Genomic DNA, 19,101 nt, shown 5'->3' on the forward strand with positions numbered 1-19,101 from the left:
CTTGTAATAAATATAACCACTACGTTGATACTAACAGGAATCTCAAATCATTAAACGACACGTAACGCTTACCTAGATCGCATTATTTTCCCAGCGTAATTTGGGAACGGGGTCGACAGTCTTGTCACGATCAGAATAAAAACGAAATGCAACCAGCGAAGCAACTCGGGCATGCTGGTTGCATACATATCAGACCACGCAACGAAGCTTTGTGATTTTCATCCCCGCCGGTCGTGTTTGTTTTTTGTCTGTGGAGGTGAGAAACGTGCCGTATGTACGCAAAGGGGATGAAGATTTTTATGTAAGAGGGAAGAATCGAAAAATGTTTTTAATTCGTTCGTACGCTTTTCTTAAATAATACAAAAAGATGGTTCCACTATGCGCAATAAATGCCAAAACGAAACGGCTGGATCTGTTTTTACGACGAATAAAATCCTAGTAACAATCTATGAAACACGTAACGTCCGTGTGAATAGTCGTCTTTATTGATCCAAGATGGCGCTCAATTCCAGCCTCCAATCAGCAGAAGTTCGTTCTGGGCAGGAGCAACACGAATCAGCTGCTCGAGTACGGGCGGCACACGGCCTGAGAGCAGTCGAGATGATATTTTTCTTCGTTTTTTCTCGTAAAATGTGATAATTAGCCTCGAATAGAAGGATGAGTCCGTTCTGGAAGCAATTCGCCATCATTTTCTGGCTGTTTTACGTCCTGTCGGCGAGCCTGCTCATTTTTATGAATGGGTTTCTACTCAGCCGGGACGAATTCACAGACAAGGCCTCCTGCGTCAACAAAAGCACTGTCCAATATTCTGACAAACATAACTTGCAAGTTTGCACCGATTCTAAAAGTCAGGTAACTTTGCATCGTTGGTTTAACTTACATAACGCTGGCAAAATATGTTGTATTAATAATTAAAGGATTCCGAATCGCTGAAAATTTGCCACTGACTTGAATTTTCATGTTATATTAAGTTTTTAACATGACCATAATAACAATGATTTTCAGAAACTGGTGCTTCTCATTGTTGACGCCTTGATGTATGATTTTGCTGATTTTGATGTGAACAACAAGCAACCCTTGCCGTACCAAAACAAGATGCCTATCTTCATGGACCTTGTCAAGTCAAAACCCAGGAACGCGAAGCTATTAAAATTCATTGCTGACCCTCCAACCACCACAATGCAGCGATTGAAAGGGTTAACGACTGGAAGTCTGCCCACTTTTATTGACGCTGGGTCCAATTTTGCGTCTTCTGAAATTGCAGAGGACAACTTTTTGGATCAGCTAAAGAGGTATTTAGCTACTTTATTAAAATATTTAAACACATTGTTTAATTGTGCCGTGTTTTAGGTCAGGAAAAAGTGTTGTTTTCATGGGTGACGACACATGGACCTCATTGTATCCAAACCGTTTCAAAAGGGAATATCCATACCCGTCTTTTAACGTTTGGGACCTGGACACTGTCGACCAAGGCGTCGTAAAACACATGGAACCAGAACTGAAGAAAAAAGACTGGGACCTGATAATTGGTCATTTTCTTGGTGTAGATCACTGCGGCCACAGATTCGGACCAGAGCATCCAGAGATGAGTAGGAAGCTAAGAGAAATGGACGATTTCATCAGGTAAAAATTTAAAATGGAAATTAAAAGAAAAAATAACGTGATTTTCCGCTGCAGAAATCTGGTTGGTATGTTGGATGATGAAACTACATTGATTGTGATTGGGGATCATGGAATGACAGCAAATGGTAAGTAAAATTATAGTTTAAAAATTCTACTGAACAATCACTACCAAAGTCTTGTCGGTCGGTACCCTTTAACAGTATAACTGCTAAAATTCAAAATTTAATCATCCCTAGATTCTAGTCTTTGATATTAATTAAAAAAAATCGTTTTAATCGTATTTTGCAGAAACCCCAGGTAAAAGTAAGCCAATGGAATTGCTTAAAATATTTGTGTAAACCAACATTTTAATATGATACAGACTGAATTAAATTCAGGTTTATCACGCAAACCAATCAGAAAAAGAGCTGGTTATCTCATTCATGCCTGTTTGATCAAGTTATAAATTATTTTAGTCATTATTTCTCCTCAGGAAATCACGGTGGTGACAGTGTAGCCGAGGTGACTGCTGCCATGTTCGTCTACTCGCCTCACTCGGAATTGTTTCCCGCGAGTGGTGAACCTGTGCCGCAGGTCATGCAAGTGGATCTTGTCCCGACTCTCTCCTCCATCCTGTCGGTCCCTATTCCCTTCTCTAATCTGGGCACTGTGATAACCGAAGCGCTGCCACTCATCGAAAGCGACTGGCCGGCGCTCCTGATTGATCTATTGAATAATGCCAATCAAGTCAATCAGTACATTACCAAATATCAAAGCCATGGTGGCCAATTTTCCGATGAACTGGTAGCTCGTTTAAGTAGAGAGCACATGGAACTGGTGGTGAAAGCTACTAAACTAAAGAATTTGGCTGGATTCCACGAATTTGTGGCAGATGTACGACGCTATCTCGGTTCAGTTAAATTAATGTGCGAGGAGGTTTGGGTGCAATTTGACTTGGCCTCGATGGTCCTTGGTTGTTTTGCCACATTAATAGCTAGTTTTGCTGTTTTCATAGTAATCAGTGCGATTCCAGTTCAAGAATTCATTGATTTTGCTTCCGCGAAAAAATTATCCCTTGCATTATTTGCTTCTGCCGCGATATCAGTCATTAGTTGGTTATTTTTAGGTGCTTTTCTAGAGTTTTCATGTTTCATGTCTCTGTTTCTTATCGTAGTTTTTATTTTCATTAATAGGCATGAGGCCAATAACCACTTGAAGGCAATCAAGCAATCAAAGAGCCTCATAGATTTAAATATTTTATCCGCGATTGTGCTCCTGATTTCTCTATTCGGTCTCGGCTCAGACAATTTCGTCGTCGAGGAAGGCTTTGCTGTTTCAATTTTAACGGCAGCTCTGATTGCGTCGCTATTTTTCTTTTGGGTTGAACGGAAACAAAAGCCGGGCCACCTTTTTTACGGCCTCCTAAGCTACCAAAAGTTGGCATTTACGGCTTTTATAGCCGCCTTTTTCGCCCTAGTTTGGTCACTCGCTCTTTACTGGCAATGTAGAGAGGAGCAATCTTGGTGCCAATCTCTTCCCTCCACTGATCTCAATAAAAATGGCAAACTCTACCAGCAAGTAGCATTTACCCCGCTCATATTCCACACATTCCCAGTTCTGGCAAATTGGTATTGGTTGAAAAAGAACGGCAATTTAGTCTCAAACGAACTCACAAGCCAATTCATTACTTATTTACCCATTCTAACCACCGTCCTCTCAATTATGTACTGGGTGCTCGAGTCCCTTCCTGCTCACCTGCTCAAGAAAACAGTGCAGTGGGACCTGCAAATTTTGCCACAGATTTGCTTCCTCCTGATTTTAATCTCATTCCTGTGCCTTCTGTATGACCCCCTGTTAGTCCACGTGGTTCACCCTAGGGAGCAAGTTCCGGAGGGAAGAGCTGACCTCGTGCCGTACCTCTTCCACCAGGTAAATTGGCATTTTAAATTTTTATCAGTGCGGCCGCAGATTACTTTGGATTTCAATCTAGTTGGCAGGCGGTGTTCTTTGCCACATGTATTTTTTAAACCTTTCGCAATAATTTTTGTAGCAGATGGGCTAGTTTATTAAAAATATGAAATACTTAAAATGAAAGAAATCATTCAGGATCCCTTCTACTGAGAAGAAACTAAAATATATGTCTAGAAATTTTGAAAACTCAAATGGATCATTTTTAGATTCCGTACTAATGTGAATTTAGTCTAGGAATATAATGTACTTCAATGCGAATAAATTTTTAATAGCGACCTTAAAATTATTTAAATTTTAAATGAGGATTGGTGGCGATAGAGAAAAATTGAAGTTACAATTCCACGGACAAAAATTTTTCCTGATTTTCCCAATCAACGTTTTAATTATGCGGCCCACCCTCGTAGAATGGCAATTTAAAGTTATATTAGTTTTATTTTTGAAAAATGAAATAGTTTAAACATTTAATAAAAAGTTGTTCACTCAGCTGAACTTTTAATGACCACATTCTGTTCATAGCGAAAAAAAATTAATTTGTTAATGTACTCTCTGCTATTCTAGGTAAAAAGTGCTCTAAACAGAAACGGCAAAAAAGGAGTGTGTGCTGTTTATGGCCTGTCGACTGCATTTTCATCCGCAGCTTCTGTTGTTGGATTGCTGCTGTATCAACTACTTTCATTATTGCAAGGCAGTAAAGTGGTTCCCGCACTAGTCATCACATTAATTGCCTTGATGCTTTTAATCATCATTGCGTCCATTTCAAGACTAAACACTATCGTGCTGCCAGGTATGAAAAATCATAAACTATTTATTGCGTTAGTGGGAAATTGCAACTTTAATCGCCGACTTTTATGTTCACATTACAGGCCAGCTTGTTTATGTGCCTTGGTTTGCCGTCGTTTCTTGGGCCCTCTTATCTGTGGTGTGCTTCTATGGCACGAGCCACAACGCCACTTTCCCCGGCATCCAGTGGCAAGCTGCGTTCGTCGGCACCAGCGGACAGTTTTCTTCAAACTTCTTGCCAGGACTTTTGATCATCGCCAGCACCTTCAGCTCGCAGATCCTCTTCGGATTCCTGCTGCCCCTGCTACTGGTTGCTCCTCTTACCGTCTTGAGCATCAATGGAGGCCTCGCTAGACAGGACGTTAAAGAAAAAGCTGCGAACGGAGAAATGTTCATTTACGAAAAAAGTAGTCTCACCGAGCAGGGCCTCTTCATGCTGTGCGTCAAATACATCCTTGTTCTGTTTTTACGGGTATATATGAAAAACTCCCTTGAATTTGGTTGAGATTTAATGAAATTTTATTTATTTCCAGACTATGGGATCCACTTTCACAGCCCTGATTTTGAGAAGACATCTGATGGTGTGGAAAGTGTTCGCACCCAAGTTAATTTTCGAAGTTGTTGCATTGCTAGTGAGTATGACCGCAGTGTTATTTGGATATATATTCTTTGTGAGAGTTTTCAAGGCTGTTGATAAGCTGATGGGGGAGTTGGAAGAAAAGCAAAAAGCTTAGTAAATTGATGCCGCTGACAAGTGGCCTTTTTTCGGCCAGTGATGTGTTCAAGAATTAAAAAATTAGTTGTGCCTGGTGCGGCATGGATGCTCAACTGCACTGAAAGCATGGCAGTTTCAGAATCACGTCATGCTCAAAATGCAGGATGACGCCCATGCAGCATTTTTTGTAGTAGTCACATGTCGTACAGGCAACGATAATAACTATTGCACAAGTCCATAAAACCAAGCGCAGATAATGTAAAAGGACGTTTGAATAAAATATAAGTCAAGAGAATTAATTTCCAATGCTGCTTTATTCCTACAGCTGTACATTACCATACTGCATCGCTGCAGACTGCAATCATCCTTAATGAGGCACCTTAATCTGAAATCAATACACCATATACAGACATAATATCAGTATTTTTCCGGCTAAAGACTGGGTTTTTTGAAATAGGTCACTGCGCTTTTTCTACTAGCGATAATAAATAAAAGTTTTTGCGCGCACCTTCAAATTGAGGCCGCCACCTTCGTGGGCAGAGTTTGGGTCTCTTCCAGCTCCCACGGAAATGAGCTCTTCAGTGCCTGGAGGCATGCTCTGGTGTCCCTGGTGTACGGCCATTTGCACACTTCTCACCGGGATGCTCCTGACGGTCCGCGTGGTGGTGGTGCCTGCGGCGGGCGGAGAGGTGCTGTTCTTCGGCGCAGTCACGTCCTGTCCGAGTCCGGTCAGCATGTCAAAGACCTGTCCCAGGGTCTCGAGGCGCTTCTGATACGGCTCGAGGGGGTCAGGCGTGGGCGGAGGGGTTGGCACCCACGGCGGTAGGATTTTTATTTTCTTGGGAGGAATGAAGGGCAGCGACTTCTGCTTGGCGACCATGTCGGTGACGGTGTCCATGAGTGCGCCCTTTAGCTCGGCCACCTCGGACAAGATCGAGTTGAGCACCATGTCTTTGGAGCTGAAGGCGCCGCCGGCGGGCGGCGGCAATGAGCGCTCCCTGCTGCGAACGGAAATTAATCATGCAGTTACACTCGTTGCCAAACAAAGTGTACGGATTTTTGGAACGGGATCTGCAAAGTTTTCATCCTGTTAAGCTTATTGTCATGTTAAAATGCGTCGGCTGCCAAAACACGCGGCGCTCATTTATATCGGAAAAGCTTTCAAATGCACTGCCAGCGCAGATCACCAGGTGCACGTATTTCACAGTGTGCCAGATAGCAAGACGGGGAGGAGCTTTTTGGAACGTGAAAATACAAGGTAGTAGATTTAATAACGCGGAAAAAATGAATAAAAAATGAGAGAGAGCGAGTCGAGCGCCGGAGTACAAGGGGAGCAGAATAAAATAATCGCGTTCGTTCATAACATACCTCTCCAGATCTACGTAAGGGTTGTGCTCGTGGTGGCGTGCTGCCAAACTCCGCGCTGCCGGGGCTGCAGGGGTCGGCATCTTGGAGGCGAAAAGTTTCTCCAAAAACTCGGATACCTTGTTCACGTATTCACCAGGGGCCGCTATGGGACTCGACGGCAGCCAGAAGCCGGGTGGAACGATCGTAGGCTTGGGGGTCGTTGGGATCGGGGCGAACAAGAAGGGGAAAGCCGGCGCCGGGGCCTCCGTGGCGACCGGCTCGCTCAGGGTTGCTGAGACCAATTGGGCCAGTTTCTGTGCCTGCGTCGCAAAGTCGTCCGCCGGGGGGGCTGGGGCCGCCGGCGGGGACCAGAAGGCGGGGGGCGCTACGGGGTCGGGGCTAGCCACCACGGGGCCCAGGCCGCCGAACAGCTTGTTGAGGAAGTCGGCCTTCTTGGCGGCCATGCCCGCTGGGTCGGTGGCCGGGGCCGCAGCGGCGTCCAACGCTCGGCGGCCGGGGGCTGAGGACAATAAGTTATTGAGCGTTCGGCCCTTTGCGTCCATAAAGATCTGTGGATTGGCAGGCTTAACGGGGAGGAATGGGCTTAGAGTCATGTAGGGGGCCTTTGGTTTCGACGCGAGCACGGCCCGGCGCGCGAACGGTCTGCCCGGGGACGCCCCGATCGGCCGGCGTCCTGCAATTTAATTTAAAAACTTAGAGCAGCAAGTCTCGTAAAGCTCTTTTATGCTTATAAACTTTACTTTTTACGCTGGCGTTTGTAATAACCAACCGACCGACTCGGCTCGCGCTCGCATGCCGAGAAGACGGAGGGCGGCCGCCGATGGAGAGAAAAATCCCCGGCGCGCGCTATAAGGCATTAATTTCCAAAGATTTGCCCAGAAGAAAAGAGTAATAACTTGGAGCGGTGCCTTCTGCACCCGCTCAATAATGGGCAGAGGCCGACAAGTCCAAATCTTGGCGTGCGGAGGCAGTAAAAAACATTAATGGCAATAAATTAAACGCCGCATCCATATTTCACATCCCGTTAAATGCAGTCCGGCGAGTTCTTTTCGAAAATTCTGATAAGCCGCCGAATTTGCGCGGGAAAAAATGCAAATCCAACGTTTTTCGTCCAGCACCCCTCGCAGTCATAAAAAAACGCGCACTTTCGCCGACGTTTGAGAAGTTTATTGCTATCTCTGGTAGTGACAGTGCAGTAATAGTTAGCTCCCCGAGCTGCGACGCCGACCACCCACCCAATGGAAAAAGAAAAGACTGCAGCCAACAGCTATAAATTGATAGAGCGAGGATTTTCTGTAATGTTAAAATGTTCTGGAAAGACCGACAATTATTATGCCTCATAAATCGAGATAAAGATAAATTATCTCGAGGCTAATATGCCGTCCGCAAATCCCGCGAAAGCAAGCAAGCAACACTGCTCAGTTATTCCGTTCTTTTTCTTCTTATTCTTCCTCCTCCTCCCTTTTCAATTTTCCGACTTGGCGCATTTACGTATAATAACCGTGCAGAGCAAGAGAGAGTTTTTGCAGCGCGAGCAGAAAGTGTATGGTGCGAAACATAAAAAAAGCGCAAACGAGGCAAACCTGGCAGAGCGACGACGACGGAGACCAAGACGCCGAGCAGGGCACACCACCACGCCGTGCACCTCATGATGAAGCAAGAAGAAGTGATTACAATGTTTCACCCACCGCGCAGCCCTTATATATATAGGAAATTGCAGCTGCAGCTCGTGATCATAATCCACGGCACGGGATCTCCCTCGCAACTTAAACCAACAACTGCTGGACGGGACAAGTGGGCGACAAATTAATCCTCTTAGCTGTCCTAAAGCTGCCGTGCTGGGGGCGAATTTAATTAAACCCTGGCACACACACCGTTGAATTGAAACGGTTTTAAAGGATCTCCGGCACGCACAGCACAAATACAAGCGCATCCCTCCGGTCCGGGTTGGTCCGAATGGAAACAAAATAGCGAAAATAAAATTATGCAAAGGCCGCGCCGCGTATATCCAGACAGCACAAAGGGCCTCGAACTGCGAGTAAATCTACCCGTATGTCTGTGTGTTTTTTTTTCGCCGCAAAAACGGCAATCTGCTGAGCGTGTGTAATACTGTCGAGGGTTGCTGAATATTTTGAATCCTGTGTTGAAAGGATGACACCGTATATATAGCCTATTTTATTGCTGGCTGCAGGGCACACTCACGGAGCGTGGGTATCATGTACCAGTGTAGTTTTCGCGCGTTTCGGTAATAACTGTTTTGATGGCTGCCACCTGGAGGCGTGCTTTTTTCACACGCTTCCTACAGATTGCCATATTTCGGGAATCTCATCGCACCTTTCTTTCTTTTCTGTCTGTCGAGTCGAGAATTTCCTCTCGCATCACTCGATAGGTCATGTGCCGTCGAGTGATTCAATGTGTACGTGTGTGCGGTAAAGCGCGAAAGTTGAGACATTTGAGAAGTGCGCACTAAAAGCGAGGAGTCGTTGAACAATGCATGTGGATTAAACGCCGCGAGACATGCAACATCAATATGCACGCACGCCCTAACTTTTCTTGCCACTCTTTTCAAGAGAGTCCGTTCCGCTCAAGCAATTAATAAGACTTCTCCCTTTTTATTACGGTTTTAATTAAGAAATTCACTTGACAGGCGTCTAGTGCTGTTTTGTATTAATACACCCGATAAGATCATTTCAACGCTCTGCCAAAAGGCTCTCCCTGCTATGGCAGGCCGATGAGATTTTCAATAAACGGCCCAAGAAGCTGTGCTCGTGCTGATCCGTCAGTGATAATCAGTTGGGTATTAAAGGAGGTGCTATGGTGTAGTCACAACAATATAGCGCAGAGAGCCAATTTGCAAACGACCGTATGACCTTAAAACGTTAATTAATGCGTGGCTTTACCATCAAAATTCAATTTACTAGATGGTTTGAGAGATACGCTGTGGCAAAATGTTTCATTCAGCATTACACGCTATTCAAGTGACAATAATGCATTGACATAAGCTGCTCGTTGTATAATTTTACTGAGCTGTAAACAAATCCATTCCTCATTTTGTTGTATACACATGTGAAGAGTTTTCACCGTCGTTTGGAGGTTCGAGTCGTTATGAGACACCACGGTTGCGCATTGCCACGAGCAAAACAAACATATGCCCAAAAACGTATATTGGTTATTTGCATAGGCAGAATAACTCTGAAGCTGTGCTTTCTAAAGCGAGCAAACAGATGAATTGGAAGCGAGGGTGAAGTTTGAAACTTTGTGCCCACGCACTTCCTCTAATTTGTTGGTCTATAATCCAAAAATTAAAGCCGAACAATTAATCACTCGCGCCAGATAAAACTTTGACACGTGATTTTGCTCTTTGCCACATGTACGTGTGCAACAACTGCGCTCTGCTCGTTAAGGGCCTTCAAATTCGCTTCTTAAATCTGATTTCATGAATAATGGAGTAGAGGACAATAGTTTTTAACATCATGCAAGACGCTGTGTGCATATATACGGTATGCAAATTTGTTCTACTACGCCCGAGGAATCAGACGAGGCGCTGCTCTCTGCGCCTTGAACTGTTTGCTCAGTTTGTTGAATTAACTTTTGAGTCTAATATGAAATTGTAGGTTTACTCAAACGCGTGTTTTACTTCAAATTGCAAGTGCAAAAAGCGAAAAGGTTGGAAGCAAAATAACTTTTCATGCTCGCTAACGGAAGCTTTATGTTTTATTTCTGCCCCTTGCATCCAAATGACTAGAGAAAATTTGCATGCGAAATCATGTATATTGGATATAACGAGTCTCTTCAAGTTCTCATTTGCGCTCCGGGATCAAGTGGCGTATAAAACCTTAAGCATTTTAATTGGGGCCTCTTTTTGGTACAGCAAGAAACATTGAGGCGGAAAATGATTTTGAAAATTAGAAGGCTTTTATAATACACAACATATAATACTCCTGCAGCTTTCACGCACTCTGTGCACCAACTTTTCCATTCAGAATACAGCGAATGTATAAGCTCGTGCCGCTCGCTCGCTCGGATTTGAATAAGCGCAGCAGAAAGGTAGAAAAATGAGGAGCGTGACGTGGAAAACGTTCGAGGGCTGACTACGGCGCCGGAGCCAACTAACAATAAGCCACTGATTGTATGTGCCGCTCCGACGTGGCACACTGGTGGGGCTCACTGCATAATCTACTCCAACAGGGGCACCGTTTTAATTAAACTGGCTACTACGTGTGGCTGAAAAAGGCGATTTGAAATATATACACTTCCGTTTTAAATTCCTTTCGCCGACCTCGTCCGTGCGGAGCTGGGTGAAATAAAAATGCGGTATTGGCCATTGAGTGTTTTTTTTAGATTTATTATGATGAACATCGTTTTAATTCCATGTCTCTTCTTTTTAGTCTATTAATAATATGTACATTGCGTCCTAAACAGGTGTACATGTGTTTTTTACGCGCGAGCTTATGCGTGTTTCCCTTGACGCCCTCGTCTGCGGGCTATTCTCTAGAAGGGAAAGCGCAAAAAAGGAAGCGCGCCCCGCAACTAATGGGACGTTTATACAATTGTTTAATTGTTGTAAAACGCGCTTCCCCCTTTCGCTCCCTCTGTGTCTGCGTGTGTGTGGAGCTTAATCCCCGGTTTCTCACAATTCCGCTTTCTGGGTCCCTTGGGAAATGTTTATTACACCACAGAGAAATGCTCTAGATTTCTAATTTTTCGCGCTTTTTATTTTTTCTGCTGGAACTTTTGCTGCAACACGTGTATCCAAGCAGAGTGAGAAAATTGTCGGGGTTCGTTTCGTCAGATTCGATTCTTACGTTACATATCGTTAAAATGGTTTGAGCGCATTTCTAGTAGGCACGGGTCAGTGAAAAATAGTATCACTCCCCTCGGTGGTCAAAATGCACACCAAGGACCTGCGTTGGGGTGGTAATTCTACGACTTTAGAATGTTCGATAAGCTCTTCTTGTGTTCAAAAAAGAAATCTTAACCACTTTCTCTGTAGTTTTTATAGTTTTCTCTCTTTGTTTAAATTTACTGCTCCTGCAATTTATTATTCCCAAGGGATTGAGACCGTTGTAACATTTAGACATTAGCTTAAAATTGGAAAAACAGGCGCAAAAAATCGTGAAATGAACACTTAAATTTATAGAAACGGGCGGTACGTTAAGTGCCGGCTATACGTCCGGTAATGCACTCGTTTATTTCCGAGCACCGCTTGTGTGTGAATGCTGGTTTGCAGCAGCAATGCTGCGCATAACGTATCAATCAAGATTTATTGCTGATTGATAGGGGGGATTGTGGAGTGTGATATACATATGGGCCGTTTCAGTACTCGTATCTGAAGCAACTAAACACATCCATATTTCGCTATATCGGGTCGTGGGCGTTTTGTGTTGTCCGAAATTATTATTGCACTCTGTGTATAGCAAACATATACATCAAACAGAAAACCCGTCGAGATCAGGTATATGGACCCAACATATTGAATGTCGTTCAACAGTGGAAAAAAGGAAAAGTGGGAAGCTGTTTATTCTGCGTCTGTAGAGGGTTGAGTTGAATATTTATAACATTGGAAAATCCGTTCTTGAAGTCTTCTGGGATTGGATATACAACCATAACCGTTAAACACTAATAATCGCTGCGAAAAAACGCAATCCCGTTGTGAGAGCGGTCGTTTTCGGCTTGTCAAATCGATTCCAGACCAGGTGCTTATCTGCACTCGTAACGTTGACACTTTCTGCGTTGAACATGAGTGATTGCAATTCTATAGTTTTTGTGTCTCGACGAGCCAAAGCGGCGGAAAGTTCCCGTCCTCAAGCGCTTGCACATTAAGAAAATGGGTAGAAGGGGATTTGCTTCTCTGCACTCGGAGAGACACACCAAGTTTGCTATTCGACGGGGCAAAGAACGGACGACTTCCTCGGAATTAACTTTCTGTTTCGACTTGGGAAATGGGCTAGATTATTGTGTAACTTTTGTACGATCGATCGCGAGAATGCATGAACGGAAGGAGCTGAAAACCGTCTTGACAAGCCATACACTATTTAGATATTTAAATGCTTTGCCGTGAACACATGAGCGAAGGAAACAATTGGAAAATGGAGTCCGATTCGGTTTGGAGGGCGGATTATTTAAATCGCGAGCAACAGTCCTTCTATCCGCAACGTCGCTGAGTTGTGTGTGTGTGTGTGTGTTCGTTGCGAAATCACTCGCTCTTCATCCAGACGGGGCCTGGAGCCGGCCAGGTGCAATCTACAATTGATCCGCTAAAGAGCCAGAGAGACAGAGAGAGAGAGGGGGTATTCGTTGGGGGATGCGCCTGTGACAAATGAGATTCTCTCTCGTCCAACCCGGCTTCAACCTGGAACAAGTGATTTAGCGCTAAGTTGATTTGCATATATTAATTATTCTGGAAAGAGAGAAGAGATTTCTTATTTGGAGAACGAGATTCGCGCTGGGCGACAATCTCCTTAGGCAAATGCCATTAATCTGGCAGATTTTAATTGAATAGTAATCCAACGGATACTAATATGTGGCCCGAGCCGAGGGTAAACAGATTATTAATTAAGCCCTATTAGCTTTTATGCACAGCGTAAACCCAGCACACGCTGATAAATATTGTTGCTTCTGGGAAATTAACACGATGCTGCCGGACGTCAACTTTCACCCTCAGCATTTTACGAGAGCGGACTACGACCTTTTTGATCATATCATCCTTCAAGTGGACAACAAAACGGCCGTTTTTATTTAAGCGCAGTAAAACACACCCACCTGTAAAACGTTTTGCATCCCTTCCGACGAACTGCGGCGAAGGCTGCTGCTGCGGGATTTCCACTCGGGCGGACTGGCGTCGAACACTCGCCTTGGTACAAAATTCGAGTCTGCCGTCGTGTGTTGTGCAGTAGATCCCATCGAAAGCGTTTTTTCAAAAAGCACCGTCCACAAGACATAACAGTCTTCACAATAATAAAAAATGGAGATCTCTCTTTTTAGTTTTGCAAAAAATTGTCCAATCTCACGCGTCTCGCAATTTTTATATATCATATACAATTATGTCCGGCGGTGAACAGTTTCCTTTGTTTCTCTCACGCGCGCACACAGAGGAGTTTATGTCGACTTCAAAAGCGTAACACACGTTTTTGACTAACTCAGCAAACTGCTCACTCAAACAAGTCAATCTGGGGGCCTTTTTTCTTAGTCCATTCACATAAGTGACACTCAAGACCCAAGCACTACGACAATCACGCTCAGCAGACAGGCGCTTAATGGATACTCGAGCCGTAACTGTCCACCATGCTGCATTGCCGCAGGCTGCTCCCCTGAAAATTGTCATAAGAAGGACCCTGTAACGTTTTGAGAAATTGTGTGAACTAACGAAATGGTTTCGCACGGGAGACGAATAATATGTATAATAACGACTAAATGCACAAATAACGCAAATAACTAAGTACACAAACAACACACTTTACCACAGAAGATAAAAGAAAAGTGTAGCAAAATCATAATATGGAAAAAATGTTCTTGTCTAGGTCTGCACTTTATTTTTCTACTAGTCGAGCAAGGAAGCGATAGCAATAACAAAAAATCTCATTTGTAATTCATGAATGCGCTAAATTCTGCAGAGTCTGCAGCAGAAAAGGTAAAAGTCAGTGGCTAACCATTGAGAACATGGACCGTGACTATCTTTTGGTTGGCGTTGGTCGGGTTACACGCGTATCTGCCCGAGTCGGGAGCTTTGGCGCGCTGAATCAGCAGGTAACTCGTGGTGATGTCACCTTTCTCGGTGATTACGCTGACACCGCCCCGGGGTGAGTCGTAATTTATCTCCTGGAATCAGAGAACACAGTTTGCTTTGTTTGACATTTTAACAGGAAAATGAGAGAGTGCCGTCGCTCGAGAGGGTAAATACACTGTCCTTTTTCAACTTTTTTTGTTTCAACACCAGAAGCAGAACGGTGCACATGGGGGATCAGACGGCATCAAATAAAAAGAGCATAAAACAACTTTTTATTGATTTAGCTCCAGCGGGAAGCTACACAATGGCTCTCTCTCTCTCTCGCGCGCGCTGTGTGCTGTCCAACAAAGCTGAAACAGCTTTGAAGCTACCGTGCACAGCCCGCCCGCCCGACGTCGAGTGGGCCCCGTGCAAGGAAAGGGGCTGAGCGCGATATTGGAGAGGGCGTGCAGCACTTCTAAAATGCATGTGTTGTTCGTCGGGGACTCGTATACACAAACAGCGCGCCGGCACGGCTTCAGTCATTAACCGAGTTGAAATTTTAATCAGCGCAGCAAAATGCGCGCACGAGTTGCCCGTTTTATCCACGAGAGGACAATTGTGTTACGTTCAGTCAGTTTCTCGTCGCTGCAGTATTCAAGCAGATGTAATCATCCCCTCGTATACAAACACACATACCTCATTATTGTGGGTCCAGTAGATTGCTGCCGGCGGCTCCGGACTATTTTTGATTATGCATGTCAAGTTGATGGTCGAGCCCTTGTTGATGTACATATCGGGGCCACCAAGGATCGTTGTAATCGGCTCTGCGGGCACAAATTAATTGACGTGATCGTTAAAGGCGGCCCAGTATCCGAGAGAACTGGCGCGAGATAGGCCAGCAGATGAACAGTAATTGATATATAAAGTGGCCGAAGCGCGCAGGGGGAGCGGCGGACGAATTTGCAACGCCATCAAAAATTAATTCCCCCTGTCGCTATGAGTGCGCGACGGAAAAAGCGAGCGATTTCGTCACGCCTGGTCAATTTGAATTGAAATGAATGCACTCACCGACCACGGAGAGATGCATCGAGTGTCCGATCGGCGGCGTCGTGCTGACCTGGCACTCGTACATGCCCGAGTCGCGCCGCTGAGGGTACCTAACCTGCAGCATCCAGTCGTCGAGGTGCGGCGAGTGGATGGACTGGAAGCGCTGGTCGCTCGTGTAGGTGTACCGGTTGACCGTCAGCAAGTGCAGGTCGCGGTGCCGGATCCATGACACCTGCGGCAGCCGGCCGTTAATTAAATTCCAGCGGTGATTTTATGATACACTTGTGCGTGTCTGTTCCGCGAATTGGCGTTTTTTGCGCTCCACAGGGAGCCGACACACACGCACGCGGCACACATGCACGATCGATAGGACGTCATTCGTTAACAATTCATAAATCGTCGCTGCATTATTCATTCGCACTTACCGTCCTGTTCCCCAAATGACGGACCCTGCAGTTGAGGTAGGCTGTCTTGCCGACCAGGGCGGTGACGTTCTTCGAGGCGGACGTCTCAAAGTACGGTCCCGTGTTCTCGGGTGGAACGAGATCTTCCAAATCCGCGTCCTCGTCGAAACTGGTTGAGCCTGTAAAAAGTAAATTTGGCCTCGTCAAACCGAGAGCAAGAGAGAAATTGAGAGGGAAGCAAACAGAGCGCGCGCGGCGCTTCTAAAAAGCCAACTCGGCGCGCTCCAGCAATTGATTTTACTGGTAAAAGGGATTACGGCTTGTTATTTTAGGATTAGTGGCAGAACCTTGAAGCCAAAAAAGTTGCTTAAAGCGCTCTGCGCGCGCGTTTGATTGTTTCTTAAAGAACAAAGAGCTTACACAGAAGCAGCCGCGAGTTAAGCAAATGAGAAAAGTTTGCTATGCACACGCCCCGAGCGATTTTATGTATACGCAATTGTTTTTTGGGTGCCTCTTCATAATTAAAACGCTTGTTTGCAGTCTGGAACTGCCCGGCGTGCGTGTCACGGCTGCTAAAAGGCGCAACGGCGTGCAGGGAGCCCCGGGAGCGATGCAGGCCATCGCTCGGTGGCGCAAAAGGTACGAAAAAGGCTGGCGGACTTTATTTCTTTCTCTTTTTACCAAACGAATACTAAAACTCTCGTGATGAGGGCCTTTTTATAAAACCATGCACACTTCTCAGCCGCCGTCTTCGCGCACAAAACCCGGCGGACAACAGAAGGAATATTAAATAACACCCGGCCGAAAGCGGCGTGGCGAATTCATCTGGCAGACGGGCGAGCGGGCGGGCGCGACGACGAGTCTCTCGGCCGTGTAAAAAGATACACACCCTCGCGTTTCAACTTTTGTGAAGTGTGTGATAAGGGTTAAATTTTGATTAGAAGCGGTCATGCGATTTCGCTATGTAGGGCGAGACCTCGGGGCGCCGCCGCCGTTACCACCGTGCGCCCCGGTAGCTTCTGAAACCAGCGTTCGCTTTTTTAACGCAATTAAAACAATGTTTTTCATGGAGCGTCGGCGCTTCACCACCGAAGAACGAGGTACATGAGCCTTGAAAGCGAGCGGAGAAGGAAGGTATTGATCTAGCGTTCAAGGAGCGCCTCACGCTACACCACCACTCACTCTCGGGGTGCAATGCACTTGACAGAAATTGAGTGATAAAAAGCGGATTGGGCGACATTTTGCTGCTAAAAATGAACTTACTTACACTCCCTTATGCTGCCGCGGAAAACAGATGTACGCGGCAGAGGCGCAAACACGCTATTAGTCAACAAAATCAGGTTTGATTTAGGATAGTGGATTATGTGGATTTCACCCGAGCTATACCGTGGGATGTTTACAAAGTGTTACGCACAAACTTTTTGATGCCTCTCTCTCGCGCACGCTGTTTGTTTACAATAGCCCCTCAAGCTCCCGCGAAGCGCATTAAATATTTTTCCGCCCAATAAAACCAAGCCGAAATCTATTTCCTCCGCGCCAGTACCAAAGGCCAAAGGTCCCGGAATTACGCAACCGTGTCACACACAGAATGCGCGCGGTTTCGGGCTTGAATTCGCAGCCATGTGAAATTACATTTAACGTTTCTCTCCATGTGAGTGCATGTATATGCTGGAGGAAAAGTCTCTGCATCACTATGTGTGTCACGCCTGTGTAGCCCTCGCGAAGTTTATTCTCCAGCGGAGCAATAAATAATCAATACCAAAGTTTATCAAGCATGAAGATCAGCACTTATAAGACTAGCACCGAACATTCGTCTCTCTCCCGCCCATAATTCCAACTACACACACACTCCACTCGAGACTCTGTTTTAGTGCCGCTTCGGGGGAAAGTCACTGATCGAATAGAGAACAATACTATGGATATTACTACCGTACACATTGCAATATCAAAACTTTGATACGACTTTACATTAATAGCTTTCTGCGCGCACTGACCGGTGCTTGCACAGCGCACGGCGCAGCAACGTCCCAGCAGAAATTGCGTGTGTTTTACATTTAATTAAAGCTTTCTGTTTGCCGAGTCGCGCACAGTCTCGGAGACGCGCCCTAAAAGTCGCCGCCGCAATAATGAATGTACATGCATAATAATGATCATAATCAAGCGCCAATAAAAAGCGTTTCGGCCAGCAGTTGGCAAATTTCCACGCAGCGTACTTTTATATTCTGCGATTGCGATTATTGGTGTGCGCGGGGAGTGGAAAAAACAATTAAATTTCATCAGGCGTTTTCCCTAGCAGTTTTCCGCGTGCGTTGGAGACCGTCCAAAAATTCACAGGAATTTCGCAAGTTATTGAAAACGCGAGAGCGTCTGAATTTTTCACGACGCGCACCTTTCACGAAAAAGACCCTCTCAATATTTAAGCATCATTGAGAGGATGTTTCAATTTGGGTTCCATAAAGTTGGAACAGCGGGCTCCAGAGCTGCGTGTGCGGTGTTGGCGGCTCCCACAAAAAGTTTATAGGGTGTGGAGCAGATGCGATTGGAAAGCGGCACGTCCCCTCACAGCACACAAGTGCGCAGCTTTGAATGAGGTGAATATGTGTTGCACAACTAACAACGAATGAATTGGATGCCCAGCACACACACACACACACACACACAGCTCCCACCTCAAATTTGAGCTCGCGTTCTCCTAGGCGCACTCACCACAACGCGAACGGACCCGGGAAAAAGAAAAAAATAGGCACAGCAGAGAGAGAGAGAGAGAGAGAGAGAGAGAGAGAGAGAGAGGCAGCGCAAGATAAAATTCATCTGCTAAAAAGGGGCGCGGAAATGAGTGCAAAAACTTTTGCCTGCCTTTATTCCCTTAATTGATTATGCAAAAAAGGGGACGAAATGAGAAAAGCAGATAAAAAAAGGTGCACGTTGGCTTGCTTTCGGCGTACATATTTATCCGCGCTCGCGACGTTGCAAAAGGAGGACGGGGAATAATACTAGGCGGCGCGCAGCAGGCGCTAATTGTTATTAATTATATTTGCGGCTCAGGTTAATTAGTTTTTCCGCTGCTGAGTCGGGATAAAAAGCGGGCCGCCAATTAGGGCGTCTCGCTGAGCTGGCGGTGGGTGCGAGATTCGCGCATTGTTTGCGTTACCTGAGCAGAGGACGAGCGCGAACAGCAAGAGGTTGACAAAAAGCAGCTTGAGCACCATCGTTGACACGGCTGTTTCCCCCGCACGAATCGCGAGCGAGAGCTGTTTCTCTGCTACTCCTGGGGCATCACACGGGCTGCTGCGGGTTCGCGGTCCGGGCAGTGCGTCCGACGCGAGTCGTCGTCGTCGACACGGCGGAAAAGGGAACGCTGTACTTTTTTGTTTTGCGCCCACTTCCTCGGCGGCCGCGGCGCGCGAAATCGATGTGCTCCTCAGACGGGCTGGCGGCTGACTAGCTCAATTGCGCCGGGTGCAGCGGCGTTCGTCCTGCGCAAAGCCAGCCTGCTGGCTGCTGGG

The 19,101-nt window shown here is 45.8% G+C and overlaps 3 protein-coding genes across 4 annotated transcripts; 1 reads left to right on the forward strand and 2 right to left on the reverse strand.

Moving 5' to 3' along the window:
- Positions 1-523: 523 nt before the first annotated feature.
- PIG-O (phosphatidylinositol glycan anchor biosynthesis class O) lies at positions 524-5,367 on the forward strand. Its single transcript, XM_065493008.1, has 8 exons — positions 524-852; positions 1,006-1,292; positions 1,351-1,623; positions 1,678-1,748; positions 2,096-3,531; positions 4,132-4,357; positions 4,437-4,825; positions 4,887-5,367. The coding sequence occupies exons 1-8, from the start codon at positions 658-660 to the stop codon at positions 5,085-5,087; spliced, it is 3,078 nt and encodes a 1,025-aa protein (XP_065349080.1). The 5' UTR covers positions 524-657; the 3' UTR covers positions 5,088-5,367.
- On the reverse strand, positions 5,364-8,131 carry LOC135945376 (uncharacterized). The gene is made up of 4 exons (XM_065493009.1): positions 8,020-8,131; positions 6,437-6,935; positions 5,577-6,069; positions 5,364-5,453 (listed from the first exon to the last, which is right to left on the reverse strand). The coding sequence occupies exons 1-4, from the start codon at positions 8,084-8,086 to the stop codon at positions 5,436-5,438; spliced, it is 1,077 nt and encodes a 358-aa protein (XP_065349081.1). The 5' UTR covers positions 8,087-8,131; the 3' UTR covers positions 5,364-5,435.
- Positions 8,132-10,760: 2,629 nt separating this feature from the next.
- LOC135945756 (zwei Ig domain protein zig-8-like) lies at positions 10,761-19,031 on the reverse strand. Of its 2 annotated transcripts, none has more exons than XM_065493616.1 (7): positions 18,747-19,031; positions 15,617-15,774; positions 15,213-15,423; positions 14,841-14,968; positions 14,086-14,254; positions 13,199-13,746; positions 10,761-12,788 (listed from the first exon to the last, which is right to left on the reverse strand). In XM_065493616.1, the coding sequence occupies exons 1-6, from the start codon at positions 18,802-18,804 to the stop codon at positions 13,646-13,648; spliced, it is 825 nt and encodes a 274-aa protein (XP_065349688.1). In that variant the 5' UTR covers positions 18,805-19,031; the 3' UTR covers positions 10,761-12,788; positions 13,199-13,645. The 2 variants fall into 2 exon arrangements, with proteins under 2 accessions (XP_065349688.1, XP_065349689.1); XM_065493617.1 differs by having other exon boundaries at positions 13,199-13,770; positions 18,747-19,030.
- Between the last annotated feature and the right edge of the window lie 70 nt (positions 19,032-19,101).

This window comes from Cloeon dipterum, chromosome X (genome assembly GCF_949628265.1).
Source record: "Cloeon dipterum chromosome X, ieCloDipt1.1, whole genome shotgun sequence".
In the NCBI taxonomy this organism is placed as follows: domain Eukaryota; kingdom Metazoa; phylum Arthropoda; class Insecta; order Ephemeroptera; family Baetidae; genus Cloeon; species Cloeon dipterum.

What these genes read in the sequence shown, in the direction of transcription:
- PIG-O (XM_065493008.1), top strand. Translation starts at nt 658, where the DNA reads ATGAGTCCGTTCTGGAAGCAATTCGCCATCATTTTCTGGCTGTTTTAC. An exon ending in GCACCGATTCTAAAAGTCAG is followed by an intron (nt 853 to 1,005) that starts GTAACTTTGCAT and finishes AATGATTTTCAG; the next exon opens with AAACTGGTGCTTCTCATTGT. An exon ending in TGCCGTACCTCTTCCACCAG is followed by an intron (nt 3,532 to 4,131) that starts GTAAATTGGCAT and finishes CTGCTATTCTAG; the next exon opens with GTAAAAAGTGCTCTAAACAG.
- LOC135945376 (XM_065493009.1), bottom strand. Translation starts at nt 8,086, where the DNA reads ATGAGGTGCACGGCGTGGTGGTGTGCCCTGCTCGGCGTCTTGGTCTCC. An exon ending in CGTCGTCGTCGCTCTGCCAG is followed by an intron (nt 6,936 to 8,019) that starts GTTTGCCTCGTT and finishes TATTGTCCTCAG; the next exon opens with CCCCCGGCCGCCGAGCGTTG. An exon ending in CCTTACGTAGATCTGGAGAG is followed by an intron (nt 6,070 to 6,436) that starts GTATGTTATGAA and finishes TTCCGTTCGCAG; the next exon opens with CAGGGAGCGCTCATTGCCGC.
- LOC135945756 (XM_065493616.1), bottom strand. Translation starts at nt 18,804, where the DNA reads ATGGTGCTCAAGCTGCTTTTTGTCAACCTCTTGCTGTTCGCGCTCGTC. An exon ending in CGCGCTCGTCCTCTGCTCAG is followed by an intron (nt 15,775 to 18,746) that starts GTAACGCAAACA and finishes TACTTTTTACAG; the next exon opens with GCTCAACCAGTTTCGACGAG. An exon ending in CACGGTCCATGTTCTCAATG is followed by an intron (nt 13,747 to 14,085) that starts GTTAGCCACTGA and finishes GACAATTTTCAG; the next exon opens with GGGAGCAGCCTGCGGCAATG.